A 20,566-nucleotide genomic window follows, 5' to 3' on the forward strand; every position below is an offset into this window, starting at 1 on the left:
ACGCTGAAGGATGTCAGACTCCCTCCTGACACCTGTCTGCTCCAATACGCTGATGACATTCTCGTCACTGGTGCTTCTGCGGACCTGTGTGCTGCTGCCACTACTATTGTCTGCAACGTTTTAGCAGAGGCTGGTTTCAAGGCATCTAAAGAGAAACTTCAGTGGGTGAAGAGGAAAGTCACTTACCTCGGCCATGAACTGTCACAAGGCCAAGTTCGCCTGTCGGCGGACAGAGTCAAAGCTATCGCTTCGTTCAAGCACCCATCAACACGAAAGCAAATGCAAAGCTTTCTGGGACTGGTCAATTACTGTCGATCATGGGTACCGAACTGTTCCATGTATGACAAAATCCTGCGAGATGCTACGCTGGATGACAAAGAGGACATTACATGGACAAGTGAAATGGACCAAGCGTTCAGACATTTAAAGTCCTCCCTGTTAAGGCCTCCTGCCCTCGGCCTTCCGTCCTATACCGACGATTTTCACCTGTACGTGCACGAAGGTGGGGGCACGGCCGCGGGAATCCTGGCCCAAGAGCATGGTGGTACCTTTCGTCCAGTAGCTTATTTGTCTAAAACTCTTGATCCAGTGGCTCGGGGACTCCCGGCCTGTTTACGTGCAGTGGCTGCTGCAGCGATCATGGTACAGGATGCTGAAAGGGTTGTTTTATCACATCCACTCACAGTTCACACATCACACCAAGTGGGAACAATTATGCGAAATATTTCTACTCAACACATGTCTGCTCAACGCCGTTCTGGCTATGAGGCTATATTATTAGCAACTGATAATTTAACATTGAAAGTAACTTCTGTTATTCATGGCCCTACTGTACATCTGCACAGGTTGTTGACGGATGGTGAATTTGAGAGCGATGACCACGACTGCCTGACCAGACTCCAAACTTCGACTGCCTGCAGGCCAGATGTGTCTACATCTGTCCTGGAGGAGGGAGATAATTGGTATATAGACGGATCCTGTTTCAAGCCAAATGACAATTTATACTTGTGTGGATATGCTATTGTTGAATTACCTGATCGTGTAATTGAGGCATATTCGTTGCCATATAAATCAGCGCAAGTAGCAGAATTAATTGCTCTAACGAGAGCTTGTAAATTGGCAAAAGGTCAGTGCATCAATATATACACTGACTCCAAATATGCGTACGGCGTTGTCCATGATTTTGCTAAATTGTGGGAAGAAAGAAATTTCAAAACCTCCGACGGAAAACCAATTTCCCATCATAACATCGTGGCCGAGCTCATCAGTGCAGCACAGCAACCATCGAAACTTGCTGTTATTAAAGTACCTGGTCATAAAACAGGTGACTCAGATGAGGCTAAGGGAAACAGGTTTGCAGATGAAGTCGCGAAATGGGCTGCTAAAGAAGTAATACTTAGTCCATATGTAAATGAACAGAGCACCGAGGTGCCTATGATGAATTCGTCGCTAATTAATGATTTGGACATTAAAGTACTACAAGCTAACCCTACGCAAGCCGACCTGATTCATTGGGCCGCGAACGAAGTAAAACCAGATCAAGCTGGTATTTTAAGAGACAAGCAGGGTAGAATCGCTCTACCAGCATCCACCGTTGTAATGCTGTGCAGGCATTATCACGGGGTATCACACGTGTCAAAAGAAAAAGTGATCCAAAATTTGAATCAATCATACTGCATAGCAAATGTTCGAAAGAATACTTTGTTGATATTGGATGCTTGCTTGGTGTGTGCACAAACAAACAGACACAAGGCAACTCGCCATGACGCTTTACCGCATCCTGAGCTTCCTTTTCAATATTTACAGATCGATTTTACACATATGCCTCCATGTGGAAATAACAAATATTTGCTCGTGATTGTTGATCGATTTTCGAAGTGGCCAGAAGCTTTTCCGTGTGGTAAAGAAAACGCGCAGACGGTAGTAAAGGTTCTTGCAAAAGAAATTATACCGCGTTTCGGTATTCCAACCGTTATAGCAAGTGATAATGGAACTCCGTTTGCTTCAAAAGTCACACAATTATTAGCCAAAGAACTTAATATTAATTGGCACTTCCATATTCCCTATTCTCCGCAATCCTCAGGGAATGTGGAACGGACCAATAAGACGATAAAAGAACGTCTGAATAAGGCGTGTCTAGATACAGGCAGAAATTGGGTTGATTTGCTGCCTACCGTATTGACGGAAATGAGAATGTCTCCATCGGCAACCACAAAAATGTCTCCATTTGAAATTCTAATGGGTAGACCTTTCCCGACCCCTTGGGTCAGAGGTCGCGCTGGCAATCTCTCCACAGGTGACACGGAGGTGATCATTGCAGATTACGTGGATTCCCTAGTTAGAACGTTGAATGGCATAAATGGTGATGTCTCTCTCTCTCTCCCTCTTCCTTCAGAAAAGCCAACTCACCCGTTTGTTCCAGGCCAGCAGGTGCTCATAAAGTGTTTGAAGCCCACGAAACTCGGGGAGCCGAACTACTTAGGACCATCCACTGTTATCGCTGTGACGAGGACAGGTGTTCTGACTGATCTCCAGCCCCAGTGGATCCATGCTAGCCGAGTGAAAGCAGCTCCATCCCAGGGGAACGCATAAGCCTATGCGGAAGTGGTGATCGAAAGGAGAACGAGGAAGAGAAGTAGACGAAGAACGAGATTGCTGATTGAGATTAGCAATAATTATAACTGAATCCATTAAGATTCATCATGCTATGAATACTGTTGTATCCTCCCAATATGCTTTGATGAATAGAACTGTTAAGTATTAGTGATTTTGAAGGAAATGTTTGATTGAAGAATATCTCATGTATTATTGTACTAGAATGAGTATGCTGAAAAGTATGTGATACGATAATTCTATTATAATCATCTTATCAAAGTGGCCATTGTTAGAAATATCTTTCTCCTTCAGCATACAAAACAATAGTCTATGTATGATTTTTATACTAGGCAGCAAAACTGCCACGTCTGTACATTTTTCCTTTTGTGTTTAAGCTAAACATCTGGTATCCATTAAGAGAGGACTACTCAGCCCCTCCTTTCTCAATGTTCGTTCCTTTCTATACATTGTGTGTTTGAAAAGCTCCTAGGATCCTAAGGATCCTGTGGAAATCTAACAGGATACTGCCCATATTAAGAAGCTGTTATATAACGTCTATATGATATCTATGATGTAATGTTTGATTTTATTGGTTAGACTTGTATTCTTTTGTTTAAGACTTTCACTATATAAACCCTAGACAAAGGATATTGGGTTGAGCTTCTACTCCAACCAGCGCTGGTTTATTGTATTATCTGTTCATAATAAAGGACCAAGATTTGGGGCACTTTTCGTTTGGACCATTTCATTTCCATTTCTAACAGTTATGCATAGAAGAGTTGTATGATTAAAATGGCATGCACATTTGACAAACTTTTGTAACAATAAAGATTTACTATGCTGCTAAAGTTGATGTCCACATATGAGGACAATGGGACTTAGCTTTGATGAAATTGTATAAGATGTTAGCAAAAAAAAAAAAAAGTGTAGTTGCATTGAGCTTCGTGAAGCACACTGGCTCACTCACTCGAGCGCGCACGCACACACACACTCAACGGGGCTTCGGTTCACTCACGATCGATGTTGATATCAACAATTGAATTATTGATATCAACAATTGAATTGTTGATATCAAGAATTGATTTCTTATTAGTAGAAATATAATTTTTGATATCAATAATTACAATGTTAGGCTACTAGTAAAAATGCGAATTCCTGATTTCAATAATTCAATTGTCACTAGTTGAAATGTCTATTCTTGATATCAACAATTAAATGCTACTAGTAAAAATGTTAATTTTTGATATCTGAAAATGTATTTCTGATATCAATATAATTTCAGATATCTAAAATGGCTTTCTTACTAGTAACAATTACATTCATGATATCAGAAATTAACATTGTCACTAGTGAAAATGGAATTATTGATATCATAAATGAACATTGTTACTAGTAGGCCTAGCAATTCAATTGTTGATATCAAGAATAGACATTTCAACTAGTGACAATTGAATTCTTGATATCAAAAATAAAGGTTTTTACTATAAGAATTGTATTTCTGATATGTGAAATTGGAATTTCAATTAAAAAATCAATTCTTGATATGAACAATTGATTTTGAATGGCAGCCTATGGAGACTTTTCACAAGTGAAAATACAGTTACAGATATCAAGAATTATAGTTTTTACTAGTTGAAATTCATTTGCTGATATCAAGAATTATAATTTTAACTAGTGAAAATTTAATTGTGGATATCAAGAATTAGCATTGTTACTAGTGGAAATGTAATTTCTGATATCAAAAATTGCCATTGTTACTAATAGAAATCTAATTCCTGATATGAATAACTATTATTTTAACTAATGAAAATTGAATTGTTGATATCAAGAATTTATATCCTGAAAATGAATAAAAGTTAAAACGGCTTGCCATAAACCCCAAAAAGCTAGAATAAATCTAAAATGTACGCCAAACCAAAACTCAGGTCTCAGGAGGATAAAGTTAAGATAGACCCACTGTCCTTGCATGAGGACATCATTTTATGCAAAAACTACTTCCTGTACAAAAACAAATTTTAGTTATTATACTTATTAGGTCCTACTTATACCAAATAGCAAGAAAAATTATAAAATGCACACCAGGCAAACTCTCGGGTCTCAGGAGGTTAAGGTAGAAAAAAAAGATTATTAATAATAATAATAATAATAACAATAATAATGTCAGTAATTTTAACAGAAATAAAAATGCTACACTAAAAATGAATGAATGAAAATATTTAATTAATGAATTAATGCATGTTATTTAACATGAATTATCACACAGTAAAATATTGTTACAATTATGCTTTATAAGTAAAAACAGTTCTTGTGATTTGTTGCAGGAAAATAAGTTAAGACGGGTAAGATTTGGAAATTAAGACAAATCAATTTTATAAATAGTATTATTTGGAAACTTAAAGTTTAATATTGTTTTCTATTACCGTAGGTTTAAATAAGTGAACATACCTCGTGAGCTTGAATAAGCGTAGGAGTCGTATGCATCTCATCACAGAGATCCCCAGTGGTGTCATGATGCCTGACACGACCAGGAAGATCTCCAGTATTCCAATTGTGACCACAAAGCAGTCAAATCGGTTGAAGATGGACATAAAGTAGGCTCTCGGACCAAACGCATACATCTTCATAACCATCTCAATCGTGAAACAGATGAGCAGGATTATATTAGCAGTGTCTGCAAACAGAAATTGATCAGCATATTAACCTTAGTATAGGCACTATATTCCCCAAAATATATTTGAAGTTATTGGATGATTCTACTTTAAAGATTCCTTACAACAACCAACAAACTAAATAGGAGTTGGGAATCTATGTATTGCTTTGAACAGACCTTGAAAACTTGTTAAGCCCTCAGTCTGGTTATGATGCTCCGTCGCAATGACCAGAGTGTTGAGTAACACAACAAGGAGAACCCACCAGTTGAAGAATTTAGATTTCACCCAGCCATGACACTTTCTCCGTAAAACGATGTTCCAGTGGCGTGCAATACGGCTGTTGTTTTCACAGGGAGACCATGGAAAATCAGTCTTCAGTTGAATCATGATTAAACATGTTGTTTTTGATTGCATACTCACTAGAAGTAGACCACCTTGTTGATCCCCCCAATCTGGTATAAACTATCTGTCTCTGAATCAGTGTCCTTTCTAAGAAGAAGAAGTGCTGGAGAGTAAAAAGTAGTAAGAAACTATGATGATGCTGTTCTTGCACTTTTAGACAAAAATATATTAAAATTACCATTTGAATGACGATAGATAGATAGATAGATAGATAGATAGATAGATAGATAGATAGATAGATAGATAGATAGATAGATAAGGAGACAGATAAACCGTATAGCACCATTACCCTCAGAATCTCCATCCATAACTTCAGCAAGAGTAATCCATTCCATGTATCCTTTCAGATCCTCATCCATTTGTTGTGTCTCTCGTAGCTTTTGGTACTCTCCTCGTGACCGTGACTTCTCCCTCTCCTTAGTAAACTCCCTGTGGAGAGAAAAAACTAATCTCGATTAGGCCACTTAGCCATGTAGTTGAATTTGCTGAAATGGCTACATGGTCATGTGATATTATTGTACCTGTATATGTCTTACAACTAGCTTAGATGAACCATTTAAGTTGATTGAATGTATCTGTGTCCCACAAACCATTACAGTGAACTTATCCTGACAGGTTTCATGATTCATTAGACACTGAGTGTATTTGGATGGAAAATAAAATGTAGCCTACAATTGTTAAGTTCATCTCTAACTTCCAAAATTGCTGTCGGAAATTTGAGCAGCTGGTATATAAACTGTTCATTAAAAACTTTCATTAAAAGAGCTTATACCCGCTCAGTACTCCAAGGACGAGGTTGAGGATGAAGAAGGTGGCCAGCATTATTAGAGTCAGGAAGAAGATCCAGGGCCATTCATTCCCCATGGCATCATTAATCTGAAAGATCGAATCATCACAATATTTGATTTTGACAAACATGAGATAAGGATTTAGTGTTAGTTTTTAAAGTTATGTTTTATGTAGTTTAGTCATTTTAAATGATCGTAAATTGCATTCCAGACAGACTTGTGCATTCGTGTTGGCGATTTTTCAGTGATTCCTTTTGCATGTTACATCTTTACAGCAATAGGTGGCGATAATCAAAACGTTTCTAAACGTTTAATCAAAAAGGAGTGAGTTATCAAAACAATTCATTGAGAGATGAAATACTACATTTGTGTATTTATTGGCTATATGCCAAGGTTAAGGGGTCTTTCACACAGAACGCTATTTTGCATTAAAAATGCAGAACTCAGAGCAGTGGAATGAAAAAAAATGCTGGAGATGCATTTTTATGTCCTCAGCTGAACTTCTTTTAACTTGAGTACTACTTTCTAGAACACTGTGTCACTCGCAAAATAAAAATTTCAAGAAAAAAACATAAGATGCTCAGAAAAAAAAGAAAAACCACAGGGTCTCGAGACCCATTTTAGAAGCTGAACCTCTTTTTAACTCTTCAAGGCATCCTAAAAACGCAGCTCTCATTATCTGCATGCTGAATTAGCAGTGAGAGGCAGCACAACAGTCAAAGTCGTTAAAGGGTTACCCAAAAATGAAAACTATCCCATACTCACTCATCCTAGGTGTATTTTATTAAGTGAGTTTTATTAATAAAATATCCAGTCACTCCCGAGCTTTAGTACCTGATATTTTGAAGCACATCCATCCATCATAAAAGTAATCCTTACTGCTCCAGGGGGTTAATAAAGGCCTTCTGAAGCGAAGCGATGAGTTTTTGTAAAAAAAAATAAAAATATTACAAAATATATTTAAAAAACTATAATCACTGGCTTCCGGTAACAGCAGTACGCAGGTCGAATTCAGGCAGAAGAATTACCTCTGACCCGACGCATGACGTAGGAAGTAGGAGTAGCGTAAGCTTAGGTGAGAGTAGACGCCTCTCAATGTTCAAACAAACAGAGCTGGGCAATAAACTCAAGCTCCTTCGACATTTGTCTTTAAAAATTCTCGTTATAGACTTCTAATTTGTGACCCGTGTTTTGGTTTGCTCTATCCTCTGTGCTTTAGCGTTCGTCAATACGTAATGCTTCGGTTCAGAGGTCACTCTTCCACCGGAACTAGACTTGCGTACAGTTGTTACTGGAAGCCAGTGATTTTAGTTTATAGATATAAATATGGGTATTTTTGCATCGCTTCGCTTCAGAAGGCCTTTATTAACCCCCAGGAGCCGTATGGATCACTTTTATGATGGATGGATGTATTCACTCCCATTATAAAGCGTGGAAGAGGCAGAATATTTTTTTATATAACTCCTAGGATGGCTTGAGTGTGAGTAAATTATGGGATAGCAGTAATTTTCATTTTTTGGTGAACTAACTCTTTAACAAACATGTTCACTTACAGGTTTACTGCGGGAAATTCAATTCTGCTTTGACCACGTTTGAAACTATTTCATTGGTGGAGCAAAAAAAGACTATGTAACTGGGAATATTGTATCTAAAATGTACCCGATATGAATTTCTTGTGTACTTGTGTGTTGTATAAAACCAATGTCAAAACCTAATGTTGGTCTGAATATCAGCATAATTTATAGGGTACTATATATCGTGAGCTTAGAATTATACAGTTCTATCTCCGTTTAGGGTAGTTCTGAGATATTGAGCATCAAAGTTTTTAAATCCCTGCTGTTTTGTGAGATGGAACCTTTTTATTTTATTAATAACTACTAACAAAATATTTTTTTTTACAAAAATAACACCACACAGGCATTAATAAACACCTAATGGATAAGATTATGTCAAAAACTCAATTTCGACCAAAAGTGGAGATAGAACCATATAATTCTAAGCTCACGATATATGCCTATACTGATTGATATATAGTAGCCTATCAATAGAAGAGGACTATCATGCCCATAAGTAATTACCCAGTAGAGCACATCAGTCCAGCTCTCTGTTGTGATACACTGAAAGACTGTGAGCATAGAAAAGCCAAAGTTGTCAAAATGGGTAATGCCGAAGTTGGGACCAGGCCAACCTGCCCGACATTCAGTGCCATTGATGGTGCAGCGGCGGCCGTTTCCAGCCTGCGCACAGGGTGATGGCTTCTCATTCTCCCTGATGGCAACGATGTCTGAAACAGAGGTTGAAAGCTTAGATAACAAATCTAAGTATTGCATTGTCAATTCATTATGATAGGAATTTAAAACTTGTTTTCAATTATGAGATGCACTTTAATATATGTTTAAAGATCAGTTATCAGTCTCCAAATAAAAAGACTCACTAGTGCCCTGGTAGTAACATGTCTTGTGCATTTTACACTTGAACAGCTCCAAACCCATAATGGCATAAATGGTGACCATGAAGAAGACTAGCAATGCAATGTGGAAGAGGGGCAACATGGACTTCAGAACAGAGCTCATCACCACCTGCAGGCCTGGATGACAACAAATACACTTTAAACACACCACCTTTTTGGCAAAGAAAATATATTCTAATCTTACATGATAGTTAACAACATAATAGTTTGTGTAAGCACCTATTTAACCTGCAATTTTCACTCAATAGTGACTCAGTTTGTTAAAAATATGATGCAAGTGTACTTATATATAATGTAATTATGATATTATGTTGTGAGTGTATTTAGGATCTAGCTTTAAATTTCTATGTTGCCGTACTTGTAGTGCTATTGAGATTTTATTTTTTCAGAAAAGTCTTACTGGGAACTCCTGAGACGAGCCGCAGCGGTCTTAAGACTCGAAACGCTCTAAGAGCCTTCATGTCAAACCCGCCTCCCTTCTCTTTGGGAACTCCTGCTATTGTGTTAATGGTGTCCACACAAAGTGTGAAGAGCCTGTGGAAGCAGTTTAAATGGACTATTACTTAATGAAAATAAAACAATTAATAAAAAAATGTCAGATTATATTGCATGGATTATTAATGTCACAAGCTCTATAAAAAGTTCAGGACAGTTTTGAGAATAATTTAGGAAGACTATTGTGTGTGTCACTTCTGGACATTCTGAAAGTCATCTTACCCCATGAACACAATAACAAAGTCTAATAAGTTCCAACAATTTCGTAAATAGGCTCCTTCATGGAACAGGAGCCCATACGCCACTAGCTTTAGGAAGCACTCCAGAGTGAAAATGATCAGGAAGATGTACTCCAGACTCTCCTGCAAGGAAACAAACAGTCTTAGAGTAGGGATTTATGGGGTGTAAAAGATGATGCAGTAACTTTTTTATAGGTTTTGTTTGTAATTTGATAGCAACTGTGATGGGTTTGGTCAATAAAAACTAAATCTGAATAAAGATCTGTTTAAACTGTACTTTTACAGTACTGAAATCAAATAAAATGCACGCAGAACCGTCTCAGCATAGTCAACATGAAATCAAAATTGACATTTTTTTTTTATGGAACATACCAGTGTTTATTATAAATGATTATCTGTGCACATCATTATTTTTTAAAATTCATGTTCCCTCATAATCTTTAATCAAAATCCCCTCTATTTTGCAGCGACATTTCTTTTGTTCCCTGATGATGTGTTTACTGGCAAAAGGGCGGGACAACCTATCACTCACATGACATCACAGCAATAGACTGGTGCAAGTATGACGTCCCTTTGTAGGCCAACCAGCAGTTAGCATCACACTGGTTCCCTAGACAGAATCCCAATAGGGGTTTTCCCTGGCTTTTGGATTATCACAAAAAAGCTCTGCGATCAGCAAAGGTTTATGATACTTACATGTTTTGTCCATCAAGATGATTTTCTCAGATTAACACAACTTTTATGAATTTTGAAGCCTAAATGCAGACTATAAACGAACCATGGTCCCACAACTTCAACCTCATCACCACAAAGCTTCTGTCAACTCTTTCAGTTTAATCTAGCAAATGACTTTTTCAAGACACGTAACAGTTTAAAAAATCGTGAGTGGGGTAATACTGATGTACACTCACCTAAAGGATTATTAGGAACACCATACTAATACTCTGTTTGACCCCCTTTCGCCTTCAGAACTGCCTTAATTCTATGTGGCATTGATTCAACAAGGTGCTGAAAGCATTCTTTAGAAATGTTGGCCCATATTGATAGGATAACATCTTGCAGTTGATGGAGATTTGTGGGATGCACATCCAGGGCACGAAGCTCCCGTTCCACCACATCCCAAAGATGCTCTATTGGGTTGAGATCTGGTGACTGTGGGGGCCATTTTAGTACAGTGAACTCATTGTCATGTTCAAGAAACCAATTTGAAATGATTCGAGATTTGTGACATGGTGCATTATCCTGCTGGAATTATCCATCAGAGGATGGGTACATGGTGGCCATAAAGGGATGGACATGGTCAGAAACAATGCTCAGGTAGGCCGTGGCATTTAAATGATGCCCAATTGGCACTAAGGGGCCTAAAGTGTGCCAAGAAAATATCCCCCACACCATTACACCACCACCACCAGCCTGCACAGTGGTAACAAGGCATGATGGATCCATGTTCTCATTTTGTTTACGCCAAATTCTGACTCTACCATCTGAATGTCTCAACAGAAATCGAGACTCATCAGACCAGGCAACAATTTTCCAGTCTTCAACTGTCCAATTTTGGTGAGCTCTTGCTAATCGTAGCCTCTTTTTCCTATTTGTAGTGGAGATGAGTGGTACCCGGTGGGGTCTTCTGCTGTTGTAGCCCATCCGCCTCAAGGTTGTGCGTGTTGTGGCTTCACAAATGCTTTGCTGCATACCTCGGTTGTAACGAGTGGTTATTTCAGGCAAAGTTGCTCTTCTATCAGCTTGAATCAGTCGGCCCATTCTCCTCTGACCTCTAGTATCAACAAGGCATTTTAGCCACAGGACTGCCGCATACTGGATGTTTTTCCCTTTTCACACCATTCTTTGTAAACCCTAGAAATGGTTGTGCGTGAAAATCCCAGTAACTGAGCAGATTTTGAAATACTCAGACCGGCCCGTCTGACACCAACAACCATGCCACGCTCAAAATTGCTTAAATCACCTTTCTTTTCCATTCTGACATTCAGTTTGGAGTTCAGGAGATTGTCTTGATCAGGACCACAACCCTAAATGCATTGAAGCAACTGCCATGTGATTGGTTGATTAGATAATTGCATTAATGAGAAATTGAACAGGTGTTCCTAATAATCCTTTAGGTGAGTGTATTTTATGTCATAGAATAAAACGTGAAAGCTTGTGTTCAACACAGACCTTATTCATTATTTCAGCCATTTTACCAAAAACCCATTCAACAACCCCCTGACTTCAGGATGATGGAACCAGAAGCACTAAAATGCTAACTTGTTTCCGCATTTTGGCCTACAAATTTACATCATACCTGCACAACTATAGCAAACCACAACTATAAAGTCAAATCACGATGAAGAAAAAATCAAGTCCCACCTTCTGTTCTTGTTCAGGAAGCCGTTTCACTACTGTATATGTCACAATATGGAAGAAAAGACTAGCGAAACTTCTGTTTCAGGCCAACTTTAAGCTTTTACTCTTAGCCATCTTTGCATATATGCTGAACTGGAAGAATATTAACAGTCTATAAAAAATTACAGCATAAACTACAAGACAGAACTTTTCATGGAAGTTTTGTTGTTTCCATATCCTAAAATTACTTTTATATCTGAGGGGGGCTATTAGCAGGTTTAACTCACTGTCAACTACATCGTATGGATGATTTGTTAAAAAACAAACAAATGCAAAGTGACTCTAAAACCCAAACCTTAAAATTTGCCAAACCAAACAACCTTCCTCAGATGTGCAGTGAGGATCTAATCTGTATGTTTACACAGCACACTGCCTTTCATTCTACATCAGCAGGTCATATTAAAATAACTCTGATCATGTCTGAGATCCACTCTCAGCTCCTCTTTCATGACTTAGTATCCTAGGAATGGATGACCCACACTGACAGTCACTGTAACTCCAGGGGAGTAAATAAGTGAGTGGGGCTCAGATTTGTGTAATCTGAAATGTAATAACACCCTATGTTCTGAGAGAGGAGAATATGACTGCACATGCTAGTGGAAAGAGTGTGACCTACATACCGCCAATGAAGCTTGAGACATGTAATAAGCTTGTGTAAAGAGGATTTATCATTATTTTTAAGTGTTTATATAGCCAAAACCAAAAAGGTTACACATAGGAAATTAGTTTTGGCACCTAGACTTTAAGTCAGCAACAGAAATTTTTGTGTCCACATGGGGTAAATGATTCATTAACTTGCAAGTCTGCTCTAGAGTCATGTCAATAAAATCTATGTTAATACGTCATGAAAATCCCCTCCCAAGATTTGAGTATATTTTTAAACACCACACTTGTACCTTTGGACTAAATATAAAACCCACGGCACAAAACAGCACCTGCTAGCATATTTCCAGTTATAAAACATGTTCTAAATTGCATTGTTCAATGTTGGTACTGTAGGCCTAAAATGTAATGTAAATCACACATAGGCTAATTAATCCAAAATAATCCAGTGCAAACCGGTGTAAACGCCAACTGGGAGAAAACTTTGACCCATATCTATCAGTTTCAAAACACGTAGCCTACGTTAGAAGACCTGAATAGGCAAAGATCTGAGCAACAAAATGGAAGTTTCTCCGATTATCTGGCAACACACCATGAGGTGTTTAAGGCATATCTATCCCTTTAATCCAGCAGTGCCATAAAAAATTATATCATTTATTTGCAAAATTAGTTGATGTATCACTGCAAATTACTAGTAAATTGGAGTAATCAGGGTGTGTTCGTTTAACCTGTATGTGTAATTTAAGAACATCTCACCAATGTTAGGTTAGTGTTGTTGGTGTCCTCTTCAGGCATAGGCAGAAACACAGCCAGAGCTACACAGTTAGCAAAGATAGTTAGCAGGATAATGATCTCAAAGGGTCTGATGGAGTCTGCTCAGGAAAACATTGGGCAAACATGGCACAAATTACCAATGGAAAGTTGAAGTATGTTTTTTACATTCAACTTTGTGATGAATATGAGCAAGTCTTGCATACATTAGATTTAACCATAAATTAACAGTTGGCCAGTGATAAATACAAGTTTTTAAATAAAAGAAAGGGATATTTGGTTTTAAAGTAAATTGTAATCAATGACTCACCGACAAAACGACAAACTAAGACATTTTACATCAGATTTGAAATCAGAATAAACATTTACTAGGACAGAATATAGTATATAATAAATATACAATTAAAAAAAAAACCTAAATAGGCTAAATTTATCAAATAAAATAGTTATAAAAATACATACAGTGTATATTACAAATATATTTATAATGATAGAAGTTATATTGGCCAGTAAGAAGTATTTCTAAATTTTCTCAATTCTCTTGGCTTTAGAATTCAGAAATACTTACTAATAATCTATTATTGCTGAGTTTAAACTGTACACTACATGTAGCCTACTAGCCTGTAACTGTAACTAACTGTAATTCTAAATAAACAAAACAAAACCAACTTTAATTCTGTGTGCATTTCTGCCACTAGGGGGTGGAATCAGAATTTCCCTGCCAGCTCAGCATCATGTCCACTAGTGATCCTACACAACAGCTGTACACAGCCAGAATATTATTAAACTGTATAAATACACATAGACAAATAGCTCCAAAATTACACCTCCTATTCACTCTTCCATTTATATGCCTCTTACTTGTGAACTAATCAAGTAAAAGTTTTCAGTTTGTAAAGCAAATATTTATTGTAGGCTTATATTGCTGTTTTGTCTCCAAGGGTGATCTCAAAAGAGGAAGCAAAGAAGCCGCTTCCAACTTCTTTTTTTTTAATTGCAGCACAGCCGATTCTTGTTCTTGGGTGTAATTTAGGAACTTACAGTTATGAAAGAGACAGCATTCTTACAAATATTTTTATGGGAATTTAATCATATATGCATATCCAAAATTGCCAATCTAAGTGCTAAAAACACTATGGTCTGTTTTCACAGACAGGGTTTAGACTAAGTTGTTATAAACGTGTCTTACAAAAATACATTACTGATCTGAATCTTGAGAGAAAATAATGTCACTGACATATTTTAAGATATATCTCAGTGCAAGTTGCTTACAGTTTCTGTGAAACCGGGGGTATGGGACAATTAACACTAGTTTAAAGTCTTATTAATAGTGTTTTGCTGACTGGCTGTAAATTGTCTGTGGTTTATCCATATCATTTTCCAAGTTAAGGCCGGGAACTACTGCTTCCAATTGACCGTGTTGGGTCTGACACATAACTAAATCTTAACACCTTTAGTTCACAACTGGGAGAGAGATTTCAGCACCTTAAGAGACACTAAACCTAGGGATTACGAAAAACAACTGTGCCTCTTTTATTTTCTCCACCTCGCAAATCAAGATATCTTTCATGGAGCAAATATCTCACTATGGTTTTGTTGAACATTAAAAAGCTGAGTAAGACAAAGCCGTGGCTGTGTGCTTTTTCAGGCATGCATGTTAAACCATCTCTCTGGGGGACGGATGCCTTTCTAAAACATGCCTATCTCAGCTTACGATTCAATAGATGAACATCAAACCACAGTCCAAAGCTATATGGAAACAGAACTGAACAACTAAAAATCAAGTTAGTTTGAAGGATACTTCCATTCCACAATGTTGATACAGGTTTTGCGGAAAGGGTTTTTGAGCGTGAAGAAGAACAAGGTACGCGGAGGTCGAGGGTTTCCTCCGGTGGCCTGCATTTTCTTGAGCTTCTCCCTCTGCTTTCTCTTTAGTTCTTCTTCATTCATGATGAACGAGGCCAAAGCTGCCACCCCACCAGCACCACCGCCGCCACCTGACTCCATTTTGAATCTCCCAAATGTAAAATCTTCCTATTTTCCACAAAATGTGATGGAAATTCACCCAAAAACCTGAAATGAGATTCCTAGTTTAACAAATCCTTGATCTCCTTAAGTACAGGTCAGATCTTCAGCATGGTCCTAAGCCTCATCCACCATCTCGCCCTCTCTGAGGAAGGCACAGTCCTTCTTAGCCCTGGCCCCTGCTGCAAACCTATACCAGACGAGGAGGCATCAGAGGGGCAGGGAGCATTAAGGCACAGCTGGCCCCTTCTGAGGGATATATATAGACAGGCAGTCAGTGTCCATTCTTGGGGGTGTGGAGGCAGGTGGAGGAGGGGAAGGGCGGCCTTGGGGTAGCAAATAAAGAAACCAAAAAGAAAGAGAATGAAGGATCTGTAAGAGAAATTCAGCTGCTTTTACAACAGATGAAATATGACATTAAAAAAGGAGGAAATATGAATAATACATAGTGTTATTGAAATATGCCAGGCTTATTTACTAGGCGGTTTACTGTATGAAACATCAGATGGGAATGTTTACATGGATCCAATGTTGGTGGTTTCCAACTAAATATATCTCACAACTGCATTAAGCGTCAAACTTTGTGTTACATTCATAATGTGGCAATAGTAGGACTCAATCCTAAGTCTTTGTGAGCTTGCCCATGAAAATAACTGTACAAAGAAAGTTGACAATATTCTGTATATTTAATATTTCAGTGCATTTTCACATAAGCAAGAATGTTTCAGCTGTAAAACAGCTACAAGTATTTTGGATACATACTGGATAAAAATTCTTGTAGCAACAAATATGATAGTCAAGCAAAGTCCTACAAATTCCTTCACATTTTGAGGTGCAAAAAACAATATTATTGTATGTCTGTAAATCAGACGATTCAACTAAAGTGCCAATCATCTAAGAGGAAGCTTATGAGGATACCATTCAACAGTAACAACCACTCAAACCCTTATTTCCTTCAGTCTTATGAAGAGTATATACATCTTTAAATAAGGTTATTTCAATGTGACATTTTTTAAAGAGATATTCTTAAGACATATATCCCATCATTAATGATAATATCAAACGGCAAAAGAAAATCAATAATGGAAATCATTGAATACATTTTCTTGGTAACTCAAAAGTGAAACTTCAACAGTGCAATGACATTCTACCCATTCATATGTGCATCTATATTAGATTGCAAACAGTTCTATATCAGTGCTCCCAGATAACACTATTTTATTGCAATCTCATCCTTTGCTATGCAATTTCAAAGCAAAGTAGTGGCAGCACTGATATATATTCAAGTTATTGGGTGAGAAATGTAAAGATGACCGCCGGAGTGAGACAAACTGGAGCTGGCTGATTCCCATCATTTATGTTAACAGCAACCTACTAAATGTTTTCACAGCTGCAGTTTGAAAGCTTAATACAATCATGTCAGCCTTCGTACGATTAAAAAAATAATAATACACAAGCATCAGGCCAACTGAAAATACATTGCCATAAAAGCTGAAATTGTAAGACAAACATGCAAATGTTGTCTCAGTTAGTGGTGCCCATTTTGTCCTTTTCCCCAGCTGGAGTCTGAGGGCTTAGCTGAGCAGCTTGTGGCGATCAAACACAGTCTTTCGCTGCTCCTGGACCTGTTTCTTCCAGCGCTGCTGAGCTCCCTCTACCCTCTCCAGCACCGTGTTCCCACGACCATCCACATGCGGCCTCACGTCCTGTCGGGAGAAACAATGAGCACAATTAATATCTAAACCTAACAAAATGGTCAACAAAAATATGAACTATAGCACAAATATTTTCTTTAATCAAAATAATGTTTTATCCTTAATACCATTTACTTGTTAAATAGTAATACAATTACTTTTTTGTTAGTTATGAAGTCGCTGAGTGAGGGACCAAAGTCTGAAAAACTTTTTTGTTCTGTAAATACACATTCAACAGAAAATGTGTCTTAATTTTTGTGACAGAGTGTGTGTGTGAAAGACTTGTATCTAAGAAATGTTGTGCTATTTCCCCCCTTGGTAAAATTGGCATTGTTAATCCTTTTGATATTTTATTTTAAAAAATGCAAAAATCTAACCTTTATGAAAATCACATTATGAAATAAATGTTTTTCTCCAAAACACATTGGAAACAATTATTTCCCCCTTTTATTAAATACTTTTTGAGTCTTCTCCTATAAGGCCTGATGAGTTTGGAGAACATCTGACAAGATTCAAAGACCATTCCTCCATACAGAATCTCTCCAGATCCTTCAGATTCCAAGATCCATGTTGGCGCTTCTTCTCTTCAGTTCAGCACACTCATTTTCTATAGGGTTCTGGTCATGGACTGGATGGCCATTGCAGATGCTTAGTTTTTTGCTAAGTGGCCCATATTTGTTTGATTTATTTATTTTTTTTTTTTTTTTCACTGTTCTGTTGGAAGATCCAAACATGGCCCATTATAAGATTTCTAGCAGAGGTTGTCAGGTTTTGATTTTTTTCGGTTGGTATTTCGAATCCATGATACCATGTATCTGAACAAGATGTCCAGGACCTCTGGCAGAAAATTAGGCGCACAGCATTAAAGATACAGCAGAGTATTTCATTTAAAAAGGGTACTTTTTTATCCTAGTATGCACCAAACCAATATTAAGTGTTTGCTGCCAAAAAGCTCTTTTTTTTGTTTCATCTGTCCATAGAAAGTTTGAAAAGTAACTGACACTACTGGAACTTCAAGCGGGACAGGTTCTATGGTCAGATGAAACAAAAAAAAATTGCTTTTTAAGTAGCAAACACTTAAGATGGATTTGGTCCACACAGGGATAAAAAAGTACCCCATATGTAAAATGAAATACTCTGCATTATCTTTAATGCTGTGGGCCTAATTTTCAAAATCAAAACAAAAATGGGTCACTGTGCACAATCTGCAATAGCCATCCAGTCCCTGACCTGAACCCTATAGAAAATGAGTGGGATGAACTGAAGTGAAAAAGCACCAACATGGATCTGGGAATCTGGAGAGATTCTGTATGGAGGAATGGTCTCTGAATCTTGTCAGGTGTTCTCCAAACCCAGGCATTATAGAAGACACAGAGCTGTTATCTTGGGAAAAGGAAGTTGCAAAAAGTATTTAATAAAAGGGGGAAAATAATTGTTCCCAATGTGTTTTTGAGAAAAACATTTATTTCATAATGTGATTTTCCCCCACTTTCAATTCTTTTACTTCAATAAAAGGTTTGATTTATGCTCTTTTTTTAAATATAAAATATCAAAAGGATTAACAATGCAGATTTGTTTTTTATAGTCATCTTTGATGATATTTACAAAGGGGGCAAAAATTCTGACCAGCACTGTAGATTCCAAGTCAAATGTAAACTTTTCAAACATTAAATTAGGTCAAATAAGCACAGATGTGGACATACCTCGGAATCCTCCTCGTTGTGCAGTGGAATGGTGTACTGATCATGTTTGCGGATCAGAGGATCAACTAGAAGCAGGAACAGCATGTACAGCAGAAGAGCTCCAACCACTGACAAGTATATGATAATGGTCACCTGGGAAATATACAAAAATATCAAAGTAGACAAGAAACAGAAGTTGCGAAATTATTTTCTTTCCTTTTGTGATGTATATCCAAGTGAAATGGCTACAGAAAAAGACAATTTGACTTGATTTTGTCCTTTGGGAATTGATTGGATTGTTGTCGTTAACTACTGATGTGATGTCATGTGAGTGACAGGTTGTCCCGCCCTCACACCAGTAAACACATCATCAGATAAGAGAAGTTGCTGCAAGTGGGAGGGGAAGCTATTTTGATTAAAGATTTTGAGGGCACATGAATTAAAAAAAATAATGATGTGCAAAGATAAATCATTTATAACAAACTGCAATGTTCCATAAAAAACAGTCAATATTTATTTCATGGTGACTTTATTACCCTTTATACTACATTATCAAAGCAAGAAAGCAGATTATAATAAATATATCTTTAATTTTAAGTAGGATTTATTGATTATTGGAAGTTGCTCAATACCTTGATGGTGTTGCTGCTTCGTTCTTCATACTTGCACTCACAGAGCAGACAGTAGGCCTCCACATCATGGCCAGGCACTGGCATGGGTTCCACCACATGCAGACAGTTACTACAAACCAATACATAAAACAATAAATAACTCAGAGAAAAACAAATCATATAAGACAGTTCATTCAGCTATATATAATTTCCTTTAAACAAAACACAGATCTATGCAGACTCTCACCAGTCTTTCTGGGTCACGTTTCTTTTGTAGATATGTCCACTGATGTTTCTGTAAGGTGGACAGATACACTTGCAACGCACATCTTCAAAACTCTGGGTAAGGAACATATGACGTGACATGTTTAGGGAATATTTGATAAAAGTGGCAAAATATGAAGAGCATTAATTTAAAGGACATGTGTCACGGAACAATTGTACCTTATCTGCATGTGCAATTGATATCACGTCTATGAGAACAAGAAACAGCAGAACGAGTGCTGGTGCTCGAAGATTGTGAGCAATGCTGGATGACATGACGCCTGCAAATAAACATCATTTACTTTATTTATTGTTTTATTGAAAGCAATTGCTTAACTTGAACTGGGACAAACAGTATTAAAGCAAACAAGAATAATCATCGGTTAAAATTCTTATTCATGCAGAACCTAAACAATATACTCCTAATCAGTTTGTTTATTGAGTGGCTTATGCAGCATTTGTATAAAGATGATAGACACCCGGGGACACAATTACACAGTTTAGGCCTTTTCCCCTCTCTATTGTGTATTTAAAGGGCAAATACTACTACATTTTAAAAATCAAATGTTTAAGCTAAATGTTACATGCGCTACTGCAAAAGTAAAAATAAATGCATATACGAACCTTTAATATTACATCAATGCCGATCAATGCCCATCAAATGTTGCCCCCCTCCGGAAGTTGAGACTGTGTAGACTGTGTCACGTGATGATAGATGTCCCGCCTTCATGACCGGTGAAAGGCAAATTAAAAGACTTTACAACATGTTTTATTACGAACTGAAATTAAATAACGTTATTTATTTGTTCTATAGCAAACCAAACTCATGATATCTTTATAAATTGTAATGTCCCCAAATGTATATGATAAAATAGA

General features: G+C 37.4%; 2 protein-coding genes across 4 annotated transcripts in view; both read right to left on the minus strand.

The window, feature by feature from the left end:
- The window catches only part of cacna1sb (calcium channel, voltage-dependent, L type, alpha 1S subunit, b), a 40,744-nt gene extending 25,054 nt beyond the window's left edge, over positions 1 to 15,690 (minus strand). For all 3 annotated transcript variants that reach the window (XM_077223359.1, XM_077223358.1, XM_077223357.1), the window contains exons 1-11: positions 15,216 to 15,690; positions 13,400 to 13,505; positions 9,624 to 9,763; positions 9,307 to 9,440; positions 8,871 to 9,023; positions 8,515 to 8,720; positions 6,421 to 6,524; positions 5,938 to 6,077; positions 5,667 to 5,751; positions 5,423 to 5,583; positions 5,041 to 5,266 (exon numbers count right to left, since the gene is read on the minus strand). In XM_077223359.1, the coding sequence (XP_077079474.1) occupies positions 5,041 to 5,266; positions 5,423 to 5,583; positions 5,667 to 5,751; positions 5,938 to 6,077; positions 6,421 to 6,524; positions 8,515 to 8,720; positions 8,871 to 9,023; positions 9,307 to 9,440; positions 9,624 to 9,763; positions 13,400 to 13,505; positions 15,216 to 15,421 (1,661 nt within the window). In that variant the 5' untranslated portion in view covers positions 15,422 to 15,690. The remainder of the gene's footprint in view (positions 1 to 5,040; positions 5,267 to 5,422; positions 5,584 to 5,666; positions 5,752 to 5,937; positions 6,078 to 6,420; positions 6,525 to 8,514; positions 8,721 to 8,870; positions 9,024 to 9,306; positions 9,441 to 9,623; positions 9,764 to 13,399; positions 13,506 to 15,215) is intronic.
- A 416-nt stretch (positions 15,691 to 16,106) lies between these two features.
- On the minus strand, positions 16,107 to 20,414 carry tmem9 (transmembrane protein 9). Its single transcript, XM_077223058.1, has 6 exons — positions 20,315 to 20,414; positions 19,871 to 19,971; positions 19,674 to 19,765; positions 19,448 to 19,556; positions 18,837 to 18,968; positions 16,107 to 17,145 (listed from the first exon to the last, which is right to left on the minus strand). Exons 2-6 carry the CDS (start codon positions 19,964 to 19,966, stop codon positions 17,014 to 17,016), a joined length of 561 nt encoding a protein of 186 aa, XP_077079173.1. The 5' UTR covers positions 19,967 to 19,971; positions 20,315 to 20,414; the 3' UTR covers positions 16,107 to 17,013.
- Between the last annotated feature and the right edge of the window lie 152 nt (positions 20,415 to 20,566).

This window comes from Siphateles boraxobius, unplaced genomic scaffold, assembly GCF_051911475.1.
Source record: "Siphateles boraxobius isolate OS27281-9 unplaced genomic scaffold, OSU_SipBor_1 9, whole genome shotgun sequence".
Lineage (NCBI taxonomy): Eukaryota > Metazoa > Chordata > Actinopteri > Cypriniformes > Leuciscidae > Siphateles > Siphateles boraxobius.